Source organism: Mastigoproctus giganteus, chromosome 1 (genome assembly GCF_048544385.1).
Source record: "Mastigoproctus giganteus isolate SK-2022 chromosome 1, ASM4854438v1, whole genome shotgun sequence".
Classification (NCBI taxonomy): domain Eukaryota; kingdom Metazoa; phylum Arthropoda; class Arachnida; order Uropygi; family Thelyphonidae; genus Mastigoproctus; species Mastigoproctus giganteus.
Window position 1 is genome coordinate 213,065,705 of NC_143575.1, and position 13,632 is coordinate 213,079,336.

General features: G+C 35.0%; 1 protein-coding gene across 1 annotated transcript in view; it reads right to left on the minus strand.

The window, feature by feature from the left end:
- Positions 1 to 385: 385 nt before the first annotated feature.
- Positions 386 to 13,632, minus strand: part of Ube2g1 (ubiquitin-conjugating enzyme E2G 1) — a 137,477-nt gene continuing 124,230 nt past the window's right edge. The window contains exons 5-6 of the mRNA XM_090384251.1: positions 10,032 to 10,137; positions 386 to 1,117 (exon numbers count right to left, since the gene is read on the minus strand). Of these exons, the coding sequence (XP_090240377.1) occupies positions 10,060 to 10,137 (78 nt within the window). The 3' untranslated portion in view covers positions 386 to 1,117; positions 10,032 to 10,059. The remainder of the gene's footprint in view (positions 1,118 to 10,031; positions 10,138 to 13,632) is intronic.

Sequence of the window (13,632 nt, forward strand, 5' to 3'; positions counted from 1 at the left end):
TGCATTTTAAAAAACTAAATAAAAATATTTTGTCAGAAGAAATATCTAATAAAACAATTGTACTAAGATTTTTGAAATTTAGAATTCATCAATTCCAACTGTCTGCTGTAGTTAATTAATATTTGGCATAGATATATATATATTTATTTATATATATATTTATAAATACATTATGAAATATACTTCATGATGTATTTATAAATAAATAAATATGTGTATATATATATATCACAGATCACTAAAAAGTAACCAAATAATTCTGAAAACACTGCAGAACAAAACAGCACCTTTATGAAATGGACATGCATCTCAAATAGAACTTACAAACAAAGCAATACACAAATATGCACATGAGAATTTTAAATTTTTTTTTTTTTTTTTTTTTTTAATACAGTACAAGCTAAAAATCAAGTAAACTGTATCTGGCAATTCAGTTCTAATTCATTATTTCTACAACATTTTAAAAAACTTAACCAGAACATAAATTAATAATTACTAGTCCAAATGTAGATTTAGATTCTTGGTGTTATCTAGTCTGGATTGATGCCAATTTTATTTCAATACATACAGCATCTATGTGAGGCGAAAAAACTGTAAAACTGTACAAAGGTGAAGATCAGTGACTGTTTTGTTGAAAGTTTTTTTTTTAAGGAAGTTTATACAGCATGTAAAACTGTGCACTCTTTTCTGTACAGAACTAACATTGCCCTTCTTGACACAATGCACTTTGCCAAAACGGTAAGCATGAACGTCTCAATCACTCCATAATGTGAACATGGATAGAATCCCACTTGCACTGAAAAGTTCAGATTCTGTGCCAGCAAAAAGTTACCAAGGAAGCATTAACAAGAAGTGACAACAAACAGGGAGGAGGGTAACTTTTTGTTAGCTCACTATAAATCCATTTAAATAAAATATAAAAGAGAATAAAGAAACACCTGAGGTATTTAACACTCCATAAGCAGGTTAAATTAATAAAATAAGGACAAATGGGGACATCAGCCAGAATTATAGAAAAACTGTGAATGTTGCTGGCCAGTCACTGAAGAGGTATTTGGCAGGAAAATTATAAACCTTGCTTCAATCACTTGACACTGTCATACATTCCTTGCTGAACCTATAAAGAGAATTTACATCTTATAATATTTGCACATTAAATCAAAATCACTAATGCTTAAGAACTCTAAATACTGCCATATGTGATATTCTTGAATTAAGTAGAACCTGGATAAGAAGTTTTCCAAGGAAGTGGAGGCTTAGAACTTCTTATGAGGGAAAATGACCTTAAGGGTATGAAATATTAACTACACAAAAAAAAATGAAAAAATACACATACATAAGTTAAAGATCATTTTTAAGTACTATTTCAGAATTTATAAATATTTTACTCTGCCTTGGGAAATATTTTTAAACTAATGATTTCTAATTGCTTAACATTCTGTTCATTAAACTCATTACCAAGTTGAAAGAATGAGCTCCTTTGGAGTTTCAACATACCTTAAAAAGGTCACAATTACAATAAGACAGAGCAACAATCCACTAAGTAATTCAGAACTGTTCACAATTATCAGAACTTAACGCTTAATGTGGTTGATGTTAAACGTTAAGTTTTGATGGTTGTGAACTGCCCAGTTATGGATATTGATGAAAACAATTACAATATGTCACTTCCATTATATAAAAATGTTTATACTAAAAAAGGTTTTAGCACTGAAAACCTCTGACTATGGAAAATTCACTAATCGAACAAGTTAGTGGGTAATATCATTTTAGTTTGTAGTAAATCACCAAGTAGGTGAAATGGCATTGTTTGTGTTATATCTCATATTGTGAATGCCTTCATGAGTTGCCCTGATATTGAACTACCTTCCAGTGGATTCTCGGTGGATACCACTATCCCTGGGTGGTGGTATCCACTGAGAATAAGTAATATTAGTCTTCTCCAGTGGCGAAGCATTGCTTATTGCAGGTAGTGCAATATCAGGGCAACTGGTGTGAAGGCATTCACAATATGAGATTAAAAAAAAAAACTATGCCATTTCACCTACTTCGGTAGTTTACTACAAACTAAAATGATGCTATGCACTAACTTGTTCGATTACCATAATGTTTATATTGTTTTATTTTTTTAATATAAAAAAAATTTCTATATTTAAAAAATGTATTAAGTGGGAAAACATCATTATAATAATACACTGTATTCTTTATCATGTACTTTTTATGCAGAAAAGCTTTTTACCAGGGAAACTTTTTATTACACTGAAAATAATACGTTACAATATATAGAGTTGAAATTGGAAATTAAGAAACCAAACCTAGTACAGGAGAAAACTTCTTATGCGGAAATTTCTTATCAGGATTTTACTGTATTTATTAGTAATTTGCCTGTGTTGTGGAGGGACAACAGAACAACCAGCCAAGTTTTGTGTTCGACTGGGCAAAAGTGCCACGGAAACGTTTCAAATGATGAAGCAAGTGTATGGAGAGAATTATCTGTCTTGTGCATGTGTATGAGTGGCATAAATGTTTTGCCCATGGAAGAGAATCACTGAAAGACAACAAACATTTTGGCCTGGCAAAAACAGTTCAAATGCCAGAGATGATTGAAAAGGTGAGGGAAATCATTATCAATGGCCAATGTGCAATGTTCCAAATGATTTCAAATCTGTCATAAGGAAACCATTTGACAAATATAATCCAGGAATTGAAGAAAACAAAGGTCTGCCATGGTTTGTTCCACATTCATTAACAGATGGTCAACAACAGAACAGCAGAGAACTCATTGAGGCCACTGAAAGAAAACCCAACTTCCTGAATTCAATTATTATGGGTGACGAGATGGTTTTCAATACAACCCCACAATGAAGTGACAAAGTGTGGAGTGGAAGTTGGCAAACTCTTCCAAAGCCAAAAAGTTTGTGAATGAAAGGTCAAAAATCAAAACCATGCTCATCACCTTGTGATAGCAAGGGAATTGTGCACAAAGAGTTCATGCCCAATGGCCAAAGTGTTACTACTGCCTACTCTCTGGACATTTTGAAACATTTGTTGCAATGAACCCATCGTGTGCAGCCTCAGTATGGAGAAGACAGCAGTCGGTTGTTCTTGCACAACAACAACACACCAATCCACAAGGATCTCATTGTTTGGGAGTCTTTGGCTAGCAAAAAAAAACTGTACTGTTGCACCAACTATATTCATCAGACTTAGCCATGTGCAACTTCTTTTTTTGTTCCCAAAGCAGGTTTTTTCCTGCATCTTTAAAAATCAGCCCATAGTTTTAGGGATATCACTAGTATGAAGCCTCTCTGCTGATTGATTCCATGGTATAACCACTACACAGTGGAATAAGGCCTAGCAGTCTGGACTGGAGATTATAGGATTACTTCTCCTATTCTTTGACCTTTGCCAGCCCAGGGACATAGTGTTGATTGTTAGGCAGCATCGGGGGTCCCCTCAACTCCATGTCCAAAGGTCAAAAAATAAAATAAAATGAAGTGCTTTCCATACTCTCTGTACAAGTCTATAGCTAAATACATTCAAGGCCACTTTACTGTTTGAAGGATATGGGTGAACTTATTCATGAGAAGAAACTCTACACTTCCATTTGAGACTGACTTGTGAAAAACAAAGGCTGAAACTATTTTAATTTGTCCATATCATCAAAAAGCTTAACATTCCAAGTATTTCACATGCTCCCTCTTTAGAACTTATGAAACATGAAAATGCAAAATTAGAGACGATTTTAAAATAATAATGGAAACATGAAATTACTTGCAGTTAAATTCTTTGTTTAAATGTAATCTGGTTATTACTTCATCTGACATCACTAAAAGTTCCTAATTGCACAAATCATAAAATATAATATTCCCACAAAGATTACTATTTATCACCTTGTAAAATGCCCCAAAAATGTCATGATAACAAAGTAAACTTTATTCCACCAAGAACAAAAAAAGGCAAAGCAGTAAATTCCACACTAATTCCAGTCCTTTTGTCATTTTCTGTACAAATCCAGTTTATAACAGGTGAGCAAGTAAAAGAAAAACAAGAAAATGCATCTCAATCAATAAATGAATAGTATTTTTATCATTCTTAAAACATATCATATAATATGACCACTAAATGCAAGAAAAATGGGCCATATATTTTTAAAAAGTTGGACTCACTGATGAAGTTAAGCAAACATAACAAAGGCACAGTTACAAATATAACTAAATTTCAAACATCAGCAATACTTCTGAATGCTCAAGTACATTGCAAGTCAGATTACTAGAGAAAGAAAGAAAAAGACACCATTAGAGCATCCACTAAATACATAATTATTATAAAGGAACAAAAAGTAGTAAAATTTGTTATTTTTACTACTTTGAGAATATGTGAGCAAGTTACACAGCAAATAGCATGAAAGTAATGAAACTTAAGTTCTTTCTCTCTTTTTTTTTAAATTAAACAGCAATTCTTTTCACATTCATAAGTGGATATGTATTCCTGCTTTTCTGCTACAGAAACTGCATCTGTAACAAATATACTTGTGGACAATGTACTGTGTGCTTAGTTTCCATGGAAACCCAACCAGTAATGGTGACTTTGACAAGTTATTTGTGATTTGAGAAATTTAAAACAGAAAGATGTTATATAAAGACAAGAATTCAGGATAGCTGATTGTGAGTAAAGAAACAGTGAAGAATGTTCAACAAGTTTTATTTGTACTCCACACAAATTATTTCTGAATGAGAAGATGAATGAGCACAAAAAGAAGCCATGAGTTAGAATGCCACTCACTCTGTGCTCTGCTAACTTTGTGGAAGATTTTAAGAAAGTGGTTTTCAATGACCCAACAAATTTCAAATGCATAAAGCAATCACAAATTGTGATAAATACAAATTGCCACTCCTGGAATCAGCTATTTATTTATTTTTTTTTTTTTGGTAGTTGTTGGCACATCAGCTTCTTCAGCACATCTTCGAGTTTAGCACTGATTTTATGAACTCTACAGAGAGATGGAGATTTGTTTTCAAATGCTTAATCATAATGTAGTATTTAACTAGTCAAGAAAAGTGAATCAGCATAGCATAAAAGTATGGGGAATGGAAATTAACCAAAGTATGAAAAACCTTAGGGCTAGTGAGTTGGTTTGAGAGTTTTTGGTATAGACTTTGGTCATAGTGTGCTAGTTTGTATGGTATGAAAACAATACATGTCCAATGTCTCCTCATGGACAGGTCATATGATTTTCACTGTGTATTGCATCTATACAAGTATGTTCATGCATGGGCTTATTTGTGCATTGTATTGCTGAAAAACTTAGAATAACTCAGGGGAACTTTACTACCTCTGTCTGACACAGGCTAACATTGAATGAAACCTTTTAGGTCTGTCAGTGTCTAGTGGGTAATTTTGAAAAGTACACAGTTAGTGGTCTCACTTGACTTGAACAAACTAGTAAACCAGTTGATGCTACAATTTGAGGAAGCCACTCTGAGTTTGTTTCAACAGGTTGATGCTCATCCATGCTTCCAAACAGATATCATAGGGCATGCTGAACGTGAAGCTTCCGAACCACTTTATTGGTGTGAAAATTCTTTGCTAAAGTGAAGTATATGTTCCTCCTCAACCACATGGTATCAATGATCTAAAGCTGCACATCTGCAATCAAATTGCTCAGCTGGTGTATGACTGAGTGAAGTACAGGAGATTTGGAATCACTTAAACATTAGCATTACAAATCGGACCCCTATCACTCCAAACGTTTTTAAGAAATAAAACAGGGTGTCTCAAAAATACACGGCATAACTTCAGGAATCAGTTCCTCATATGTTGACAATAAAAATATTTATATCAACATAGTTCGGGAAATGGTTGGTTTCCAAGTTTTGAAGGTCTGTTTATTACACTTAACTGTTCACATCACCTTATAGTAATTGTTCAAAATGTCCACCTTCAGCCTGAATACAGGCCTCACATCGACATCTCATGGACTTGCAAAGACAATGTCAAATTCTTGGCATGTTTCATGTTTTGTCTCACAACCTGCCACAATTCGATTGCGGAGAGTTTCCACATCAGCTACCAGAGTAATAAAAGTTTTGGATTTAGTCTCGTGTGAACTGTGCTTCATCTATCAATATCACTAAGGCAGGAAAGTGAGGAGTTGTACCACACTGCTGCAAGAACCACTGGTGACAAGGCCAGTACTCGTTGCTAAGGTGAAGTTCTCAGGATAGAGTTGGTGTTCTCGCAGCACTCTCCAAATAGTCGAATGTTGAACAGTCAGTTGCATTGCTATTCTGCATGTGCTGATTGCCGACCGGGCTAGCCAAGTGGGTAAAGTGCCTGCCTAGCAACCCAAAGGTCGCGGGTTCGAATCCCGTCTCAGGCTTGGATCAAAATAATGCAAAAACCTTGGGAGGTGCATTATGGCCACAGAAGCTGATGTGCCAACAACTACCAAAAAAAAAATAATAAATAAATAGCTGATTCCAGGAGTGGCATGCATAACATCCAAAATCTCCTCCTCTACTTCAGGAGTCTTAGATCTTGGTTGTCCTCTGTCAGCAGCACGAGGTGTAAAGGTCCCATGTTCACAAAGGCGGCGATGGATACCTTCAAATGTTTTCCTGTCTGGACATCTTCGTTCTAGGAACCTTTTGTGGTACAAATGACGAGCCTCCAGAGCATTGCCGTCTGCCAAACCATACATAAAGTGCATATCTGCTTGCTTCTGATTTGAGTACATGGTCGGAATGGAAAATCACCAGATTCTGTCAGTACCTTGTGATGAAGGAAATCACCTGTGGAAGGTAAGACATTCAGGTTAATAACTCGGGAACCAAGCATTTCTGGAACTATGTTGTTTTAAAATATTTTTATTGTCTACATATGAGGAACTCATTCCTGAAGTTATGCCGTGTATTTTTGAGACACCCTGGATATTCTTTAGTTCAGTGCATAAACTAGTTCTGCTGTGCATAGTTAGCATTAGCAGAGGCATTTGATGCAAGAAAGCAAGCTTATGCAGCATCAGCCAAAAAAAAAAAAAAAAAAAAAACCAACCACTACTCCCATTTCACCCCTCCGTTCGTTCGAAATACCTGTCCAGCTGAGCCTTAAATTTGTTTAGGCTATCAACTTCAACAACAAGCGATGGGAGTCTATTCCACAAACCAACTGCCCGCTGGCTAAAGGCAAATTTCCGCACATCTATCCGACATCCGTCCTTCCTCAATTTGAATTTATGCCCTCTCAGGTGATTATTCTGAGCAAGAGGAAGAATCCCATCAGCATTGAGCATGCTCAAACCATTCAAGGCTTTATACACCTCTATCAGATCACCTCGCTGGTGCCTAGACTCCAGACACCGTAATTTGCAAAACTTAAGCCTTTCTTCATAAGAGCACCCCTTTGTTCCATTCACTAATCTTGTTGCCCTTCTCTGTACTCGTTCCAGCAGCTCTACATCGTTCTTGAAATGAGGCCTCCAGACCTGTATACAGTACTCTAGGTGTGGCCTGACCATTGCCTTATACAAGGGAATAATCACCTCCTTATCCCTGCTGGAAAAATTCCTGTATATCATTGACAATACTCCATGAGCTACTCTTGCAGCCCGTCTGCACTGCTCAGGGAACTTCATATCTGCCTGCACAACCACCCCCAAGTCCCTTTCATTCTCTACCACTGTCAGTGTAGTACCACAGAGTTGATACGTTGCTCTGGGGTTGCTGTTTCCCATGTGTAGTACTTTTATATTTGTCAATGTTAAACTTCATTTGCCACCTCTCAGCCCATCTGCTCAACCTTTCCAGATCCTGTTGCAGCAGCATAGTGTCAGTAGTGTCCTTGACAACCCTGCCAACCTTTGTATCGTCTGCAAACTTGGATATTAAGCTTGATATACCATCATCAATATCATTTATAAACACAGAAAACAATAATGGACCCAACACTGAGCCCTGAGGGACTCCACTAATAACATTAGTCCACGATGAGCAGTGTCCATTGATTACCACTCTCTGTCTTCTCCCCCTCAACCACCCCTTTATCCATAGCAGCAATTTGCCTCCAGTGTCACACTGCTCCAATTTGTGTAGCAGTCTTCCATGTGCAACAGTATCAAAAGCCTTTCTAAGATCCAAGTATATAATATCAAAGCTATTCCCTGCATCCAGTTCTTTTGTGACTGCATCATAGTATCCAATCAAATTGGTGAGGCAAGACTTCCCCTTAACAAAACCATGCTGTGTCCGAGCTATAACTGAAGTCTTGTCTAAATGATCCTGCAGTGCTTCTTTAACCAGTGCCTCCATTAATTTTCCTGGAACAGAAGTTAAGCTCACAGGTCTATAATTACTTGTGTCAGCCTTTGATCCTCCTTTGTGAATTGGGATCACATTTGCACATTTCCAGTCTATGGGTACCTCCCCTGAGTCCAAGGAAGCTCTCATAATTATGGCTAAGGGTTTGCTTACTTCCTTTGCTGCCTCCTTTAATATAACTGGATAGATCCCATCCACCCCGGGTGCCTTTCTTGTGTTTATCTTCAAAAGTTTCTGCTCCACTTTACTCCCAGTTATTTCAAGATTCTGTAGCTTACTGCTAGAGTTGAATACACCTCTGGCATTCCTCTCGCTGAATAACTCCTCGTGTGTGAATGTCGATGCAAAATATTCATTTAGTTTGTTAGCTACCTGAGCAGGATCATCAACAGTTGACCCATCAATATCAAGTGGACCAATCTGATTCATCCCCTTCCTTCTAGAGTTTACATAAGTAAAGAACTCTTTGCTGTTTTTCTTTGCATCCCTTGCCAAGGATTTCTCGTAATCTGCCTTCGCCTGCCTAACCTCCTTTGTAAGTTGCATATCAACTTGTATCTATCATAGGCTTCTGTGTCATGTGTTAATTTGTAAGTATCCCATGCATTTTTCTTCTCTGCCATATGCCTCATTAGTTCATCTGACATCCATTTTGGCCTAAACCTTGAACAATATTTATTAGTTGGTATGTAAAGCCTAGTAGCTTCCAAGATAAGTTCTTTGAATGCTTCCCATTTTGAATTTGCTGTTGGTAACATCATCAGTTGGTCCCACTGTATAGAATTTAAATACTGTCTCAGTCCATCGTAGTCGCCTTTACGGAAGCAATAACCCTTCCCTTTACCCCTAGTTGTCACACATTGGTCTGAACTTTTGAAATTGTAAAGACCTTTTGTTAGAACTTTATGCAGAGTTATTACAAAAGATGTTTAAAATTCAAATGCAAATTTGAATTAGTTTGTAACCAGAAATTATTGCTGTGGTTCACAGTATTCTCCAAATGCATGCAGGAGGGGAGTATTCTGCAGTTATATTAAATATCATTTTGGAGGGTGGAATGTTGTTTGGTTTTTAGGAGCATTAGCAACTAAGGCCATATTGCTCCGGGGACATGCAGTGGTCATTCCCTGACCTTTCCGCATCTTCCGTATTTGGTGGTCACTGGCTTGAACCCCGGTCTAATCAAGAAGCGTGTGCTACACACTGCTGCTCCCGCGGAGGGTGGAATGTAATGTAGGCTGTCTCCTCAGAGTTGCAAAATAGTCCAAAGCATAATGAAGCTGAACAGGCCAATAAATATGGGTAAAATGTATGTTTTGTGGAATATCAAGGTCATGCACAATGCAGTTCCTGTAAATAAGTACCAGTTAAAAATGAACTTTTTTTTTTAGTGGAAATAAAGTTTGTCAAATCAATGAAAAATGAACAATGCAACGTTAGGAAAAAACAATTTTCTCAGCACAGAAGATGACAATATCATGAGAAGTTACTGAGATGTTTACAGGAAACCAATTTTTAATATCAGCTTAATTGAAAAATTTATATATAAATTACATTCATATCAGTTTTAGTTACCAAAAGATAGTTTACATACCCTGCAGTAAATTTTCACAAATAATGAAACATTGGGATAGTATGAAAGTGTGTGTGTGTGGGGGGGGGGGGGGATCAGGGTGTTAATCAATTAAGTAGAATAACAAAAAAAGTACTTACCAAATTTACAATCCTAATTATATTATTCCTAAACATCTTCTTGACTTTTTCTAACACACCGTGCTACTTTCCTCTTGAATTCAGTGTAGTTTTCCCTCCACTCTTTCTGAAACATAAACAGAATACACATTTTATAAAAACAAAATTTTTGACTGATGTGATTTATTTTTTTCCAAAACAGATAATTAAATAATTGTTCACAATGGATAAGTTGCTAAAAGGTTTCCATTTCTTCTTCTCTCTCTCTCTCTCTCTCTCTCTCTCTCTATATATATATATATATATATATATATATATATATATATATATATATATATTCTGCTTTACTTTTTTTTTTTTTTTTAATAAAGATGTGTAATTTAATACAAAGAAAAACAATATAGTTCTGAATAAACAAACACTACACTTAAATGCTGGTCTATCTTCAGTGGTGAATATGTAGTTTAGTTAACTCTCATTTTCATCTGCATTACTTTTATTCTTTGTTCATTTCCTTTACTTCAGTTTTCTAGAACAAACTTTTTTTTTAAATGCATTTCACAAACATCACAACCTGCAGAAGACCATAACAAGTTTCTTCTAATTTTTTAACCAATTCACGGCATCACCATTAAAAAATTTTTTATAACTTTCAAAATAAGTTTACATTTCAAATGCTAAAACTTGAGTATATTGCCATGTTATCTTAGTATTAGTCATAATGGTGCAAGGAAGTCCTAGGTTTCTGTTGCCTCATCAAGGAAAAAAAAATTAATCAAGAAAAATAAATAATGAAACAAACTACCTATTTGACTCCCTCCTTATACAGGAGTGTATCCTGCTGCCCTTTAAATTTTTTTAAACTGTCAGCCTCAACCACCCATGGAGGTAACTTATTCCAATAATTAATAACTCACTGGCTAAAAGAAAACTTCCTAAAATCCAGTCTAAATCTCTTTACACATAATTTGAATTCATGGGCCTTAGTTCTGGAATCATAACAGTGAACATTTCATTTTTACCTCTCAGAGTCTTATATGTCTCAATAAAATCTCTTCTAGTTTCCAAACTGCAGCTAACATATTCAGTCTTTCTTCACATGGATGCCCTTTTGCCAATCTCATTAGGAAAGCTACTCAACTTTGGACCCTTTCAAGAAACTGTCTTTTTTAGGTGTGGTATCCATATCAGAACACAGTATTCCATTTGTGGTCTTACAATTACCTCACACAGTGGAAGAATTATTAACTCCCCTATCCCTACAAGCAAATGTTCAATAAATCATGTTCAATAAGACTGGACACTACCAGCTTTCCTTGCTACTATATCTATATTGCTCAGAAAACTATGTCCGACCATATAATGCCCAGATATTTCTTCCTTTACTGTCTTTAGCTCAACTCCACCAATTAGGCAAGCTATTTTGGGGTTGCTATTCCTCAAGCACCTTACATTTTGCTGCATTAAAACATAGCTGCAACTTTCCTGATCACCTGTGAAGTCTAAGTCACCCTGAAGAAACTCTGCTTGGTGCTGATCATTAACTACTCTACTGATCTTGATGATATATAAAGCTTTAACATACATGCAGTTCTCACTTTACGAGTTCCCGGGTTTACGAGTTTTTCCCCCCCCCAAGTATCAACAAAATCAAAATTATGAACATTAATTGCAAAAAATGAATGTTAAACATTCACAAATACCGCATCCAAACCATGTGCGTAGCTATACAATACAGTGTACCCCACTTTACGATATTAATCAGTTCCAGAGACACCATCGTATCGTTAAAATATCGTAATATGAACCCAATAACACATTGTTTTTTGGTAATTCGTTTAAAGATCTCGGAAGTTGAAATTTTCGCTGTATAACTAAGCTATTTATCTCTCTAAAATATCATTTTTAAGGTCACGAGCATGACCTTAAGGCCATATAAAAGGTTGTGAGCGTGGTTTGTAAATTGTATTAGTTACCAATTCAAATCATTAAAATGAACTACACTTTCATTGTTATCATTCCATTATAAGAATCAATTTTAAATGCCTTTGTGATATTTTTCTAAAGTGCATTTCTGGAGGTCATGACCATAAAACAATAAAAACAAGTTTCACTTTCCAGTTTATTGGGCTTTTCTGTTACTGCAAGCAATTATAAACGGGTAGTAAACTCTATCTTCTTGCATTTGTGAAAATACCGACAGCTGGATTTGTGTGGTTTTTTTATGTTATTATGGTGAAATGTGAATCCCCTTTACTGAAATCTTCAATTGTATAAAAAATAAAAATGAATTTTCAGAATCTTCTCTTCATTCCTTTTTTTTAAGCTTCGTAAACTTGTTACTCCATGCGAATTGTGTTAGTTGCAATTTGTGTGTGCTGTTAAAAAATGCTTATGCATGCAATCGTGAAATTTATAATTAAAAGAGAAGATTATCTTGGAAACAAACACCTCTTGAAACGTTTCTGAAGAAGACGACTCCTTGTGCAACAAACTAACGAGTGCAGAGCCAATGATGAGTGATCAATGAGTGTGCATTTAGTTGATGATGAAGAATAAACATTCTTTAACATTTGTAAGTTGTAAATAATTTCTTTATTATAATTTGCTTGATTTTACAGGATACGTTTTCATTTCTTTCAATAAATCAATCTTTTTTTAAACAAACTAATTAGCTAACTAATTTCATTGTTCAGAACATAACACCTATTTTTAACCTTATGTCTATGGGAAATAAATTCCCGCTTTACAAGTGTGCGCTAGGAACGAATTAACTTGTAAAGTCGAGAACTACCTGTGCTGGAATGTAAAATAATGGAGTCAAAAGAATACATTTGTCAAAAAATTTAATTGTTTTGTTTGTATTTAATTGTAGCAACCAGGCTTGCACAAGATTTTCCTAATACAATTGTCGGGCCCTGTTTAAACCAATAATTACATCTTGTATTAGATGACAGCGTCAATGATGTAATAGAAATTAATTATTTAATTTTTTTAGATAACATTTATTTAATATATAACCAACATAACAAAAGTCAGTACGAATTAAAATCTGTAGCAAAAAAAAAAAATCTTGAAATTGAAAGTTCTTGGAGCTAGATGGGCACTGTATAGTTTTCACACTGTACTTGCTGTTTGGTGAGAATATTTAGTTTTACATCGCTATTTTTGATGAATAGAAGTATGACGGTTTGCCAAAAAACAAAAATTTCTTAAAATGATTTAGCATTAATTATTGACATTTTAAATGAATTTTCACTGCTTCCCAACTCATTACAATCAAGAGAAATAACAATATACATAGCAGATTAATTAATACAATCAATGCCATAAAATAAAGAAATAATGGTAAATATGAAGCAATTATTGAAAACATAAGCAATAATAAAATTGAACATTCCACCTGAATGGCAAACTAAATTCAAGTCTTCCTGAAGATAAGTTAATTGATAATTTAGTCAAATAAATGGACACAGCTTCTAAAAAATGGTCATATAAATGTTAAAAAAATGATTTTGACAAGAACAAATTATCTTTTAATGAGTTTTTAGAACTCATTAACATATTCAATCTAAATTCTGGGAATTCAGAAAACATTCTTTCTCCATGGAGAAAAGCAGAT